The sequence below is a fragment of the Rhinolophus hipposideros genome (genome assembly GCF_964194185.1).
Source record: "Rhinolophus hipposideros genome assembly, chromosome: X".
Taxonomy (NCBI): Eukaryota; Metazoa; Chordata; class Mammalia; order Chiroptera; family Rhinolophidae; genus Rhinolophus; species Rhinolophus hipposideros.
The window spans coordinates 26,533,230-26,548,546 of NC_138046.1; the positions used below are offsets into that span (position 1 = coordinate 26,533,230).

General features: G+C 34.6%; 1 protein-coding gene across 3 annotated transcripts in view; it reads left to right on the forward strand.

The window, feature by feature from the left end:
- ZNF280C (zinc finger protein 280C) overlaps positions 1–15,086 on the forward strand; it is a 62,647-nt gene extending 47,561 nt beyond the window's left edge. For 2 of the 3 annotated variants that reach the window (XM_081042488.1, XM_081042490.1), the window contains 7 exons: positions 2,332–2,463; positions 6,343–6,650; positions 7,132–7,272; positions 11,647–11,709; positions 12,998–13,116; positions 13,267–13,303; positions 13,954–15,086. In XM_081042488.1, coding sequence (XP_080898614.1) covers positions 2,332–2,463; positions 6,343–6,650; positions 7,132–7,272; positions 11,647–11,709; positions 12,998–13,116; positions 13,267–13,303; positions 13,954–14,167 — 1,014 coding nt within the window. In that variant the 3' untranslated portion in view covers positions 14,168–15,086. Of the gene's footprint in view, positions 1–2,331; positions 2,464–6,342; positions 6,651–7,131; positions 7,273–11,646; positions 11,710–12,997; positions 13,117–13,266; positions 13,304–13,426 lie in introns of all 3 variants that reach the window. The other variant, XM_081042489.1, reaches the window with a different exon arrangement.
- Positions 15,087–15,317: the final 231 nt, after the last annotated feature.

Genomic DNA, 15,317 nt, shown 5'->3' on the forward strand with positions numbered 1-15,317 from the left:
GTAAGTCTCTTGCTTTCTACCTCACTATTTATTTAGCAAATATTTATTGAGTGCCTAATATATGCCAGGGACTGTTTTATAGAAGTGAACAAAACAAAGTTTGTGCCTTCTGGAATTTGCATTATAGTGGGACAGAGGAGGAGGGAAGAGGAAGAGGGAAGGAAGGAGGCAATGAATGAGTGAATTAGTCTGAATGTATATGTATGACAGCTGATGGTAAGTGCCAAGGGAAGAAAATAATAGGATAGAGTGCCAAGGCTTAGAAAGTGAAGGAGTAGTTTCTGTATTTTATATGGCTTGGTCAAAGAGAACCTCTGCAAAAGAAATAAGGAACCAAGCCATATGGATATCTGGAGGAGAATGCTCCAGGCAGAGGGAACAGTAAGTAGGCAGTGAGATGAGCATACATTTAGATAAACAAGTAGGAGGAAGAGTAATAGGAAATGAGGTCATATCAATAGAATGCAGGGCAGGTTGCGTAGGGCCTCATAAACCAGAATCAGGATTTTGGAGTATTATGGGAAGCTATTGGAAGGTTTAAACGTGTGAGAGATCACTCTGGCAACTACAGAGAATAGACTATTGGGAGAAAAGAGTGGAAACAAGGAGAAGGTAGGAGGCAAGAGTCCAGGTAAGTGACTTGAACTGGTATGATAGCAATGGTTAGAGGTGATGAAAAGTGGAAAGATTTATGTTTTTGAAGGTAGAGCTGACAGGTTTTATTAAGAGATTGGATAGGGTGTCAGAGAGAAAAATTGAGAGTCACCAACTTTTTGTCCTGAGCAGAATGGCGTTCCCATATACTGAGATATTGGAAAGACCAAGGAACATTTTTTTTTTTCAGGGTGGAGAGGAGGAAGTCTAGCGTTCAATTTTGTTCGTGTTGATTTGAAATGTGTATTAGATATCAAGTAATTACGTCGAGTAGACAGTTGGATGGATACTGTTTTAAATCATGAATTTAGATGAGGAATAAGTACAGGTAGAGGAAAGATTTCTGGGAACTATACTATGGGGAACTTTATATCTGTCTGTTATTTTGCTATCTGCTTCTTGACAGATTTTTCCCCCCTTTTTCTCTATTGAGCACATATAGGTAGGTGAATCTGTTTACGTTGCCTGTACCTATGATATTATCTAATGCACCATACTACTAAAATAGTTTTAAGATGAAATTAAAATAGTAATGCAAATACATTATATTTATGCATTGCTTTGAACTTTGTAAAGAACTTTTATTTATCAAATGCCTGCTGTGCACCACACACTGCTAGATACTTTCATATATGTTTACCTCATTTGATTTTCCTAAGTGATTATTTGTATTTTAAATAGAAATGGTGATGGGCCTGTAGAGACACAGCTTTAGAGAAAACATTCTTTTGTATTTGTATGTTCTAAATTTACATAGAAACACAAAATATATTTTAATTACTGAGAGCATATACATAAAAGATGGCAATTGATAGTATATAGTAGAAAGAACACTAACCAGCTATGAGCAAGTGACTTAGCTCTCTTCTTGGGTCCTGTTTCCCAGTGGTAAAATAATAACAGGGCTCAGTGTGAGAAGGGACACAGTTAAGGGGCTCTCAAACAGTAGATTGATATTAGTTGTTCTGATTTATGCTTCTATGCCCATGCTGTATAATATCATAGCCACTAGCCACATATGTCTTTTTAAGTTTAACTTAATTAAAATTAAATAAAATTTAAAAATCAGTTAGTTACTCTGTTGCACTTGCCACATTTCAAGTGCTCAATAACCACATGTGGCTAGTGGACACCATATTGGACAGTGTACCTGTAGAACACCATCGCTGTAGAACATTCCATTGGACAGCACTGCCTTATACAACTATTTCTACAACATAACTTTCTTGGGAGAGTCTGGTTAAATTTGTTTGGTTTTAGAAAGTTCAATTTATGAAACAAGTGGAAATAACAACAATTAAAAATAATTTGCTTTCCAAGGGTAAAAATATAGTATAGCTCATTTTCATAGTATGTGTCTGAATGGTTTATATTTCAAATTTAAATTTAAAAAGTTTTCACCCTACAAATGGTATAGAACTTGTTTCACTGGAACCTAATTGATATAATTTTAATGTTAACTGCCCATATATATAACAAATACTTTCAAAATCCAAATACTAATGCAAAAAGTGCTTTTAAAAAAATGAAATAATATTTTGGTGTTATTTATGATGGTATATGGTAAAATACTGATTTTTAAATTATTTAACTTAGAATTAAGAGCAATTTCAGGTCCCTGGATTTGTGGCAATAGAAATTCTTTCAAATATTATTTCTAATATTATTTGTAAACAGAAAAAAGGAATTCATCGTTGTACAAAATGCAGACTACAATTTTTGACCTGCAAGGAGAAAATGGATCACAAGACCCAGCATCGGACATTTATAAAGCCTAAAGAGCTAGAAGGATTGCCTCCTGGTACAAAAGTGAGTTTTAAATATGTTGTATTTGTAACATTTTGTGAGGTAATAGAAATAAATTCCTTTCTGGTTTTATATACTGAATATAATATTAAAAATTGGCTTCTGATTGTCATTAAGATTTTAATTTTAGGTTTTATCTTATGTTTGGAATGAAAAACTTCTATCCATTCTTTTCTGGGTTGATTGACATGTGCTACAAGATATGATCAGAAAATACAGTGAATGTTTAAATTATTTTTAAAAATTATTACAGTAAAAGACACATTGACATTAATCCCCCTCAAAATACTCCTCCTCGCTTCAGGCACATTTAGCACATCATTCTTGCCACTTTCTGAAGCAGTTCTGGAAGTCCTCTTTCATGAGTCTTTAGTTGCACTGCCGTGGCTGTCTTGATGTTCTGAATCAATTCAAAACATTTACCTTTCATGATCATTTTGACTTTGTGGAAGAGCCAGAAGTCGCATGGTGCCAGATCCGGTGAGGCACTCAATAATATTTTTATTTGACAGAAATTGCCATGCCAGAAACGATGTGTAGCACAGAGCCTTTCAGTTGTGATCAAAACATTCGGTGAATGCTGCTGCCAAGTGCCATCCAACAGAAAGGCAGGGATCTTCAATACGGAAAGCAGTGTGTTGAACCTTAGTAACAGTGTGTGACAAGTTTCAACTTGTTCAGTGCAGTCAGTTGGGTGTGAGCTACGGTTAATTAAGAGAAGGTGTGTTTTAAAGTGTGCCATAAATCATCCTCCATCGTGACAATGCTCCATGTCACACATTGCTTCTGGTATGGCAATTTCTGTCAAAAACATTATGGTTTGTCCTCATCCACCTTATTCACTGGATCTGGCACTGTGGAACTCCATTTCCTTCCACCGAGTCAAAATGATTCAGGACATCTAGGCAGCCACAACAGCACAACTAAAGACACTCCCAAAAGAGGACTTCCAGAACTGCTTTAGAAAGTGACAAGAATGATGGGATAAGTGTGTTGGAAGTGGGGCGTGTTTTGACGGGGATTAATGGCAATGTGTCTTTTACTGTAATAATTTATTTAAACATTCACTGTATTGTTTGATTATACCTTGTGTATTGGAACATAATCCTTTGTAGTGAGTGCAACTAGAGAAACTGTAGACTGAGGCAACAGGTTGCTTCAATATTCTATAGGCTGTTTTTGAGCTATTTTTGTTGGCAGCATATGTGTCCGCTTCGGCCGCTAGACTATAAGGTCAGCAATCATGTTTAATTTATCTTTGTTTCTCCAGCATCTGTCATAGTGTCTTGAATGCCATAGTTGAAGCTGGTGTTTCTCAAAGAAGCAAGTTCTGCTCCTGAATAGCATTGCTGTTTTAAGTGAGCAAACACATCTGGCTGCAATTTTTTTTTCAATTGCCTTATGTTCCTCTGTTTTATTTTATGTGAAATCAACTCTTGACTACTCTCCAGTGGAGGGATGTATAATCCAAAGTGAAATAATTCCCAAACATTTTAATTTGACTTTGAGTACTTACCTTTGAATATATGTCTACTATTTGAATTAACTAAAATAATGTAAAGCAATGCTCTGAAGGTGGAGAGTGAAAGAAGCTATCCCCTATCCTTCCCTGCAATCCATTCATTCCATGCTGGGACTAGACATGGAGAACACTAATATAAGCAGTGCAGTCCTTTCTTATATCTTCCCTTATAAGTAGTAATAATTAGCATGCTACATTATAATATCATTATAATATTAATCATGATTGGTACTATTACTTTAGAATTAAGCTTTCAGTATGCTTTTTCATTCGTTTTATCATTTAATCCATGTAGCAATTCAGTGAGGTAGACAAAGCAGGTATTGTTCCCATATTATAGATGAGGAGGCTTAGAGAGGCTAGGTTGTTTACTCAAGGTCACATGGCTAGGGAGGGGTAGTATTGAGATTTAACCTTGGGTCTTTTGACTCCTTTCTATACCAAATCACAAGTGTTACATATGACTTCCTCATTGGCTGCTCCTCAAGTACATGGGGATAGTATGGATAAATGATTAAAGAGAATGTTTTCCATTACTAGCCAATGGGTATAATTGAACATTTTCTGAATGATAAATTTTATATGACCTCCCTTCAAGGAAATTCTGAATATTATGAAATTATCCATGCTGTATGATGAATTGATGTAACCTCCACAGTAACCTTTGGAACTATAAATCCTGCCCAGTGAGCCCCCAAAGAGCAAGTCACATTTACTGGAGATCTGTTTTATAGTTACCAAAGAGTAATACAGGCCTTTCCAGAGTTATTATTTCAGGCCTTGAGATTTAAATTTTGACCTCTATTTTTGTGAAAGCTACTTAGTTATATAAGAGCATAAAATAGCCATGGAAGGTGCTCTTTTGATAGTCATAATTTGCACTAACTCCTTGTTATCCATTAATATCCGTGTTAGCATAAATACTATCAATACAAAACTATAATATAGTAACCGTAAATAAATATTGAGGTAAATTTCATCTAATTGGTATGACCATTTAGAATAAATGGAAGACTTATCTAAATGTAGCTTACATTTGCCGTTTTCTTTTTTTTTTTTTAAGTAAAGTTTATTGGGGTGACAATGGTTAGTAAAGTTACATAGGTTTCAGGTGTACAATTCTGTAATACATCTATATATCACATTGTGTGTTCACTACCCAGAGTCGGTTCTCCTTCCATCCCCATATATTTGCCATTTTCAAAATAATGATGTTTAACTTTTTGTATTGTAGTGTTTTTTGAAACAGGTTTATTAAGATATAATTTATATACCATGCTATTCACCTATTAAAAACATACACTTCAGTGTTATTTAGCACATTCACAGAGTTGTGCAAACACTACTACAATTCATTTTAGAACATTTTCATCACCCGTAAAACAAAACCACATTCCCATTCGCAGTCATGTGCCCTATTTCCCCTCCATTCGCTCCAGGCAAACTTTAATCTACTTTATGTCCCTATGGATTTTCTTATTCTGGACATTTCGTATAAATGGAATCATATAACGTGATCTTTTATGACTAATTTATTTCCCTTAGCATAATGTTTTTGAGGTTCATCCATATTGTAGTTTGTATGAGGACTTCATTCTTTTGTGGCTGAATATTATTCCATTGTAGGGATAATACCATATTTTATTTATCCATTCATCAATTGATGAGCATTTGGTTTATTCCCAGTTTTGGGCAATATGAATAATGCTCCTATGAAAATTTATGTGAACATAGTTTTTCATTTCTCTTGGGTGGAATTGCTAGAAATTGAACACCTAGGAGTGGAATTGCTGGGTTATATGATTACTCTTACATTTGACATTCTGAGGAACTGCCAATCTGTTTTCCAAAGCTATTCTATGTACAAATCCCTTATTAGAGATATGATTTGCATATATTTTCTCTCATTCTGTGCATTGTCTTTTCACTTTCTTAATGGTGTCCTCTGAAGCACAAAAGTTTAAATTTTTATGAAGTCCAATTTATCTTTTTTCTTTGGTTGCTGGTGCTTTTGGTATCATATTTAAGAAATTATTGCCTAACCCAAGGTCACGTAGATTTATTCCTATGTTTTTTTTCTAAGACTTTTATAGTTTTAGCTCTTATAATTTGGTCTTTGATACATTTTGAGTTAATTTTTGTATCTAGTATGAGATAGGGATTCAAATTCATTCTTTTGCTTGTAAATATCCAGTTGTGCCAGCACTCCTTGTTGATAAGATTGTTGTTTCTCCCACTGAATTATTTTGACATCCTCATCAAAAACCATTGACCATAACGTTAGGACTTGCAGTGATCTTTTTAATATTTGCGTGATGATTAATCTTCTGAAAAATAGTATATTGCCTTAATTTTTATAGGTTACTATTCGAGCTTCATTTGGATCTCTTCATTCAAAGCCATCAACTACATCTTCCAGTAGTACTCCAAGCACTTCTCTTCAGGTCTCACCTCCAAAGTCTAAAAATACAACTGCTAAAAGTCCCACAAAATCTAATGCAAGTAAACCTAAGACACGTAAGACTCGTGCAACTACATCCACTGCAAGTAAACCTAATGCAAGTAAGCAAGGTAAAGGTGCATCTAAATACAAAGCAAAAACCTCTTACAAGCAAAAGAAACAACGCAACAGAAGGAACAAAATCAGCATAGCTTTGAAGAACTTAAGGTAATATCTTTTATTCCTGATTTACAATGTCAACTTAATATTAAATATTAAAGGTTTATTTTAATATAATTTACAAAGTATCAAAGAACTCACTTGCACATTTACATGATAATCACTTATCTGGCATAAAGGCCAAGCCAATAGTAAAAATGTACTTTTCACAACTACTGGGCAGAACTTGAATTATTGTGTTTATTGTATAATTGTCATCTTTTACACTAATCTTATATTTTGTGTTTATATCTTGTGATAGTTGAATTGGTTAATATGATCCTTTCTATTCCAGGGAAAGTTTAACTGTTGTTAGATTTGTTTTACACTTATCCTAGCTTGTTTTTACAGAGCAGATTTTCAAATGATGCCTCTATTTAAAGATGTTAACTTAAACACCTTAGCTTCAATTAATAAAATGTTAATAAGGTTTTACCTTATTATTTTTGTTTTACAATATATTTTTATCATTTTTTTCTGTCTCCATAAGGTGTCGTCGAGGAATTCACAAGTGCATTGAGTGTCATTCCAAAATAAAAGATTTTGCAAGTCACTTTTCAATATATATCCACTGTAATTTTTGTAAATACAACACTAACTGTAACAAAGCCTTTATAAATCATATGGTGAGGTGAGTTAAACATGTACACTGACAATCAAAACTGTCATTCAAGATTTTTTTTTTAAAACAAATTTTTCCTATTTGAAGCCTTTTGTCACATCAAGGAGCTAAAAGAATCTAACAATAGGGAACTTCTAGGATATTACCCAGTACTATTTTCCAGCATAATGAATCATGAAATTAGTGGGATTTTTTTTTTTAATTTTGACTAATGAAAATAGGTTTGCTAGGGAAAATTGTTTTTCTGAGTCTTTCAAAAAGTGGTTACCGCCAAACACTAAATGATTTCAAAATATTTATCAAATACATGTAACCACATGAGCAGTCACTTTGAGAGACTCCAGATTGTCAAAGATGGTAAGAACACCGGTGCTCACATATGCACACACTCTGTCTCTGTCTCTCTGTGGGTCCCTCTCTCCCTCCCTCCCTCCCTGCTTCCCTCCTCCCCCCTCCCCTCAACCTCTAGTCTTTCAAGCCATCCATCTTTGCATTCATTCAATGAAATAGGAAATGAGGGACTATAGGGATATTCCAGTCATGAGGCTGCTGTTGGAATTTCTTTTCATACATCAATTCAATTTACATTATTTGAGCACCTATCATATACTTTATTGCTAGTGAAAGACTTTAGAGCCTACCTTATTTTCATTTGGACCTCATTTGTAGCACTTCCTTCAGGATGGATTTTTTTTAATAGATAAAAATTGTTCAGATATAAATCTGCTACGTTGATTCTACAAATTAAGGTAGGTCCATTTATTTTTAGTCAGAAATTAGGTAAAACCAATAAACGTGGTTTTCTCGAAAATCATAAGACGTCTGTGTTACTTTCTCTGGTCATATATAGCTACCACTTTCAAGGATTTGCCCACATTTTTTTTTATGGCTTTGGCACTTTGCTTACAGAGTTTTATTTTGTTTTGGTTTTGGTTTTTTAGTTTAGTGTTGTTGTTTTTTTCCTGTTGATGATCAGCCTTACCTCATGGTAGCTTGACTTCTTTAATTCCAGCACTTTACATCCAGGTCTGACATGTTGTACCCCCTTCTTTACCACCATCCCATTTTACCTCATCATATAGAATGTTTCTTCATTTTTGAATTCTCATTACTCCACAACTTTCAGAGTCTTGACCCCTCTCTCTGTAGGCAGCAGCACCAATCCAGCTTTATAGTTAGCCTCACCCTCAAGGTCATCTGTTTTGAATGTTGTTTTGCTTTTCTCCTGTAACTCTTTACATCTTTAGTCATGCTTAACCTTGCTGTCCTTGAATCTCTTGTCCTTTTTGATCTGTCTCTGTGCTCAGTTCTGGACTACCAAACTGTGCTTGATTTAATCAGCTCTTAATTCATGATGGTTAACTTCAATTTGATACTGTCTTTTAAAATATACCTCTTTGTTTTTATCTATAAGATCTGTTTAGGGATGGCCGGTTAGCTCAGTTGGTTAGAGCACAGTGCTCTTTTAACAACAAGGTTGCTGGTTCGATCCCCACATGGACTCCTGTGAGCTGTGCCTTCCACAACTAGATTGAAACAACTACTTCACGGGTCCTGGAAAAACACACTTAAAATAAATAAAAGTTGGGTTTTTTTGTTCGTTTTTGTTTTTTTTAAAGATCTGTTTAAATCCTTTTCAGTAACCTCAAGAATTTATTCTAGTCCTTCAGTTGTTAGTTAGAGGTCATCCTTCTCATTTTTCCCAAGATTAACTTTTTTCTACCTCAAGTTTTTTCCCTTCATCCAGGCTTTTTTTTTAAGATGAGGCAGATTTGATTTTTTTTTTTACTTTGCATATTTTCCTTTTATTGATAACATTTGTAAAGACTATCCTTTACTATCTTATTTGTCATTTCTTTCACCCCCACCTATCAGTTAAGGCTGCCCCTTTAACCAGTTTCAGTTCTGTCCTAATTACTAAATGCACTCAGTATTTTTCATTCTTACTCTTCTGACTTCTTTAGAGTATTTGATAGTTTTGATCACTCGCTTTTGAAACTCTTCTCAACTTCTCTTAAACTGTTACCACCATTTTTGTAAACTTTCTTTTTGTCTACTCCTATATTTCATTGCCTTTTCTTTCTTCAACTCATCTGGCCTCTTTACATTTCCTTTCTTGGTACCTTAACCACTCTCAGAGTTTTATCTTTTGCCTTTCAACTATAAATCCTCCGATTTCAATGCTGAGTTTTCCTGAGATCCAACTTTTCGTCTTTAACTATTTGACAATTTTCACCTTTGACTCACTGGCATCTATAAAGAATACAAACAAGTCAAAAACATTGTGTAAGATCCAAATTACTATCACCCAATACCATTTAAGTTCAGTCTTAAGGAATCATTTGCATGATCATGGAGCGTCAGCTAGAAATAATATACTTTTAAGTTTCAGAAGCCTGTGTACTTCTCTTGATCTGCCACCATTCATCATGGCTTCCTGAGAGTCCACCTTCTGCAATTTACCAATCTGCCTCCCAACTACTGCAGTGGTTCCGCACCCATATCTCAGTTGCTCTAAACTAGGCCCCAGCTAACCTTTCTCTCAGTATACTTCTGGGAAGAATGTTGTTCTCATTATTCTGTGCCGAACACATGGCTGCCCCAGCAGGGCTTTAATTCTGTCCCTAATTAATAAAAGTTTAAATTGGAAAATATTATTGGTGTTTCTTAACCCCATGGGTCATTCTGTCCTCCCCTTTCCCATTTTCCATGGGCTTCTGAACTGTCTTATAGGACCTCCAGCCCCATTTTATCCCAGAATATTCCCAGTTGGTCCCAGGCCTTCTTCATAACCTTTTTCCTGATTTGCAGTGAGCCTCAGCCCTGCACTGCATTGTCTTTACACACTGAGTGCTTAACTCATCATTAGCCTCATATAGAACTGACTTCTACTCCCCAAAAGACCTTGTAGGTCTCTGCATTTCCCCTACTTCTGTGGTACCTTGTTTTCCTTGTTGCCTCAGGTACCTCCCCCTGAATGGTACCACCCTCACTCTGACCCAGTTTGGATTTTTGTCATACGCTTGAACTCTGTATGTACAGAAACTTCATTTGATGGTTGACTACCTTTATTCCTAGTCCATACCAACTCTAATCACAATTCAGGTACCCCAAATTAATTAAACTTTCCCAATGTATAGTTTATCCCACATTCGATATCTAGTGGATCTTCCTTATTCTTTGTTATAACCCTCAGAATAACACTCTCCTTCCCTCTCAGTTTACGTTCTTCCATGAAGTATCTGATTATCACAGCCACTCATAGGAATCATTCCTTTCTTTGAGCTCTGTACCATTCAGCTCTATTACTTCATACTAAATACATGTCTGTCTTATTTACCTGAGAGAACAGTTATTTGTATTCACCATGACACTTACTCTGCGGTATTTTCTTGGGATTATGACTAGCCAGAATCTTTTCCCATGCATACATGGTATGCTTGTGATCGTTACCTTGTATCTAAGGGTAACTGATGACCTGGTGTGTTGATTGGTTTGTCAGTACAAACTAGAGTTAGTTCTTCTCGAACTTTAGCTTGCATAATAATCACCTGAAAAATGTGTTGAAACTGATTTCTGGACCCTATTATCAGATTAATTCAGTAGGTCTGGAGTGGAACCTGAGATTTGTATTTATAATAAGCTCCCAGGTGATGCAGAAACTGCTGGTCCATGGACCACACTTTGAGTAATACTACTGAATTACGCTAATCCTAGCTAATCCTGCCTGGCCTTCTAATACAGGAAAGTTTTCCTTAAAAGTTTGAAAGGGGATATAGAAGTTATTACCATTGGCTGCAAAACTTGGTCGGTGGTTTTCTGTTCTCTGTGTAGAGGAAGGATTGTTTTAACTCCTGAGCTCTGCTTCCTTTAATTCGCTTTCCTTAAAAGCTCTCCTAGTAATTGCAAAATATTCTTTAAATGTCTCACATTACTGATGGCCCGAATAGCATTTACTTTGAGGATCATTCAGATTCTTCCCACTCACTAAGTATATTGATTAGAAGGTGATAAATAATTATTAGTCATAACAATGTATGTTGTAGAAAAATATATTATTAGCAGTTACTTTTAGATTGTTTACAACTCTTAATTGAAAATTTTAATTTGACACTCTGCATTTTTAACTCTGAAGGGTTTTTTATATAATGGTGATGTACTGATCATTTAAGAATATTCTCAGGGAAATATGTTGTTAGAAAATACACAGGTAAAGTGAAATGTAAGATAAAAATCTTGAATTAAATGGATGGCTAATAGAATTTTATAATTTAGATCAGGATCTTTTATTCAAAACTAAGAAACTAAGCATCAACTTGAAATGTCATAAAATTAATGTGACTTAATCATATAATACTTCTCATTTGTCTCTTATCTCTTCAGCTTTCATAGCAACCATCCAAGTAAACGGTTTTATATTTTTAAGAAGCATTGTGGAGCTCTCAGGTAACTAGTTTATGTTTTTCCATTCTCTATTGAAAAATAACTTTTTTTTTAACTAGGCTGGAGTGCCTACTTTGCAAAATGAAATGATTGCTACTAGACATAATAGCGTTCTAGTCATTATATCCTTAGATCAAAAAGGGCATAACCTACATACTCTGGCTGAACTTTGTTTCAGTGGTATTGGTCATTAAGATGAAACTTCCATGGATTTCCTTTAAAAAAATAAAAAATGAGTCTCTCCAACAATATTTGAGTATTCAAAAGATGTTTAACAAACAAACAAAGCAGAAACACTCATAGATACAGAGAACAAAATGATGGTTGCCAGAGGGAACGGGTTTAGGGAGCTGGTGAAAAAGGTGAAGGGATTAAGAAATATAAATTAGTTACAAAACAGTCACTGGGATGTAAAGTACAGCATAGAGAATATAGTCAACAGTATTGAAAGAAAAAAGAAGTTATATAAAATATAGTTCAAAAAAGAACCATTTAAGGTACGCAGTAAAGTGACTAACGTTTTTTTGGTTTTGATCAATATATAGCTTCATAATTTGTAAAGCTTTTTTTAATAAAGAAAAGTACACAACTTGTTTACTGAAGGAATTGTTGATGAACATTTCTAAAGTTACTGATAATTAACATTGGTTGTATCACACACACTTAGCTCAGAATCCACTATGCATCGTTTCTTCACATTCTTCTGATTACTTTTGATTCTATTTTCCTTTGCTTAATTATTTAGCTCATGTTGTCATTGCTGTTTGAAATATTAGTGTCAGGATCTTTGTAGCACCATGCTAAGACGTGGACTTAAGTTGAGCCAATACTAGTTCCGATTCTTTGGGTTAGTGGAAAAGTGAAAAGGGGGACATGTCTCAGGACCTTTGTGTTTATTATTGCTTCTGCCTCATTTGCTCTTCCCCAGATATTTATCTGCATGGCTAGCTCCCTCACCTCCTTCAGGTTTCTACTCCAATGAGTGAAGCTTTCCTTGACTACTCCATTTAAAATAGTATTTTTCCCCTGGGCCCCACCCCAGCACTCCCTATCTCCTTTTCTTGCTTTATTTTTCTTCCTGGCTGCTTTTTGCTATCTGACATGTATATTTCACCCTTTTGTGTATTTTAGTCTGTCTTCTCACTAGAATGTGTGTGATTCAGATATTTGTCAATGCCAGATGTTTGCTGGGCATCAAATACTGCCTGAACTATGGTAGGCACTCCATAAATATTTGTTGTATAAATTAATGTATATGTTGAAAAACATATGTCTTTTTTCTTCCCCATAGGGACATTACTCTAGTGTGCCTTAAGTGTGATTTCTTGACTGATTCTTCTGGTTTGGATCGTATGGCTAAACACTTAAGTCAACGTAAAACTCATACTTGCCAAGTTATAATAGAGAATGGTACGTATATATAATTGTGTTACTTTGAATTTCTGATACTTATTCCAGTATTTTTGATCAGCCACAATATGGGTTCATAACTGTATTAGATTTATAGTCTCACTCATCATATATGCTATTTTAAATGTAAAACTCTTTTTCTAATTTCAGTTCCCAAAGGTACCTCAACTTCTGAACCCACTTCTGAGTAAGTTTAATCTTCATCCAGTGCATTGTTCTTTGATGGATTTTAGCACTGTTGCATATTTTAATGTATCATTAATAGAAATGAAAAATATTAAAGTTTTTGTTTTTGTTTTTGTTTTTAAAGCTGCTTGTTGAAATAGATTCCTGCTCTATGGAACTCATGCAACCTGGTGCAAGACAAGTTGGAATATCCTAAGTTCAAAGTTCTGAAGTGTTTTCTTATACAGAGGCAGTTTCCTAAGTTCAAAGTTCTGAAGTGTTTTCTCACACAAAAAGGTTAAATAGCCAAGTTCATGACACTAGTTCTCATTATTCAGCTCTTTTCAGCATTCAGATGGCACTAGAATCTTATTCCACCTTATCTTTGTGTCAGGTTAACAAAACTTAACATGGTTTTTTTCTCCAGTTGGCTTTCTCCAAAAATAACTTTTGTTTGCTGTGGTCTTTCCTTCTTTGCTTAAAATAATTTGTTTTTTTCTCTGCTGTACTTGCCTTCAGAATATTGCATTCTAAACGTTATGGCTATTCATCTTTTTTGGTCTTTTGTTTGGTTTATTTGTTAATTTCTTGTAAGTCTTACAATTTTAGGTCATATAGCTATCTTACTTCTCATTCCTTGTCTGTCATTGTTCTATTCTTCATATTTTTCAGATGCAGAAGTAACACAGAAATTTCAAAAAATGTCCAGGGTACTCCTGGTCAGTGTCCCCCTTCGTTGGACACAACTGATGCCTGTACTCTCTTTCCAAGGAATGTGAATTATTTGACTGTAAGATTTCCTCTAGTTTGTGGCCTTAGGAAATCATATATTTTGGAGAGTCCCTTCCTACATGACTGGTCTCCCATAAGGCTAATGCTAATTTGACCAGAGGTGACCTCAAGGCCCAATAAATTGAGCACAACTTCCCACTGAGGGCTTTGGTTCTTGTTTTAAGCTTATGGGTCGATTCTGACCAAGAAAAGCCCATCAAATCAGTGCTTTATCACCCAAGTTGAAGTTTAATCATTTTGGCTGCTGTCCTTTAGTCTTCCTCTAGCATGCATGCAGTCTAAGGAATATAAAAACTGGCCATATAGGGAACCGTGGTTACTTTCATTATCTTAGAAAAGAAATTTCTAAAATTACAGTTCTAAAGTTACAGTTATTTGTACTGTTATTTGACATTTTATCCATTAACCCTAGGAGTTTTCAGCAATACCAATATTTTAAAAAGTGTTTGTTTAATTTTATTTTGGTTTTATGTTCTTCACCAAATTTGTTGATGTCTGTTTTGTTATGTCCACTTTTATCTCTTTTCTTTGAATTTTTTTTTTTGTTAAGAACTCCAAAAAATTCCTTAGAATTCTCTGCAGATTTTGTGTAGCTACCGCTTGGTGGCATCTTAATTTGGTAATTATTCAGACCATTGGACATTATTACATCCTCTATTCATCTTGAGACTGTTAATACCATTATCTTAGTGGTTGTGAGTTCAAAGACAAAGAATTGGCAAAAAAAAAAAAAAAAACACAGTTCTGCAGACCTTAAAACAAGTTTTAAAATTACATTTTTGTACATCTAATACATAATATCTTCTTAGCCATTAATGTAATTCCTTTGGATAAAGATAATATATTCAAAAATATTTGGACCAAATAATGCACTTGTTTCTTGCCCATATACATAGATGTATATATTTTTTTTAATTTGGTGTTTGTTTATTTTGGTTACATTGAATGTAGGTTTGCTGAACAGTTTTGATGTTATTACTTATTTTTTTAATAAAATTTGTATTGTTAACGTGCCTCAGGAATTATTTTCTAACAAATAACTTTATATAAAAGCTGTAGATTTTATCACATAACTAGGAGCATTGTTTCACTTCTTACATGGAAGCGTTATTAATGGGCCTGCAGACTGAGAGGTTTAAGTACATCTTGCAATTTTTCCTCCAGTGCAGTTAAAAGTTCGCTATTTATACTTGATTGATTTCTTGAACTTTAAAGGCTGGCAAGAGTCCCTTTGTGATCTTAAT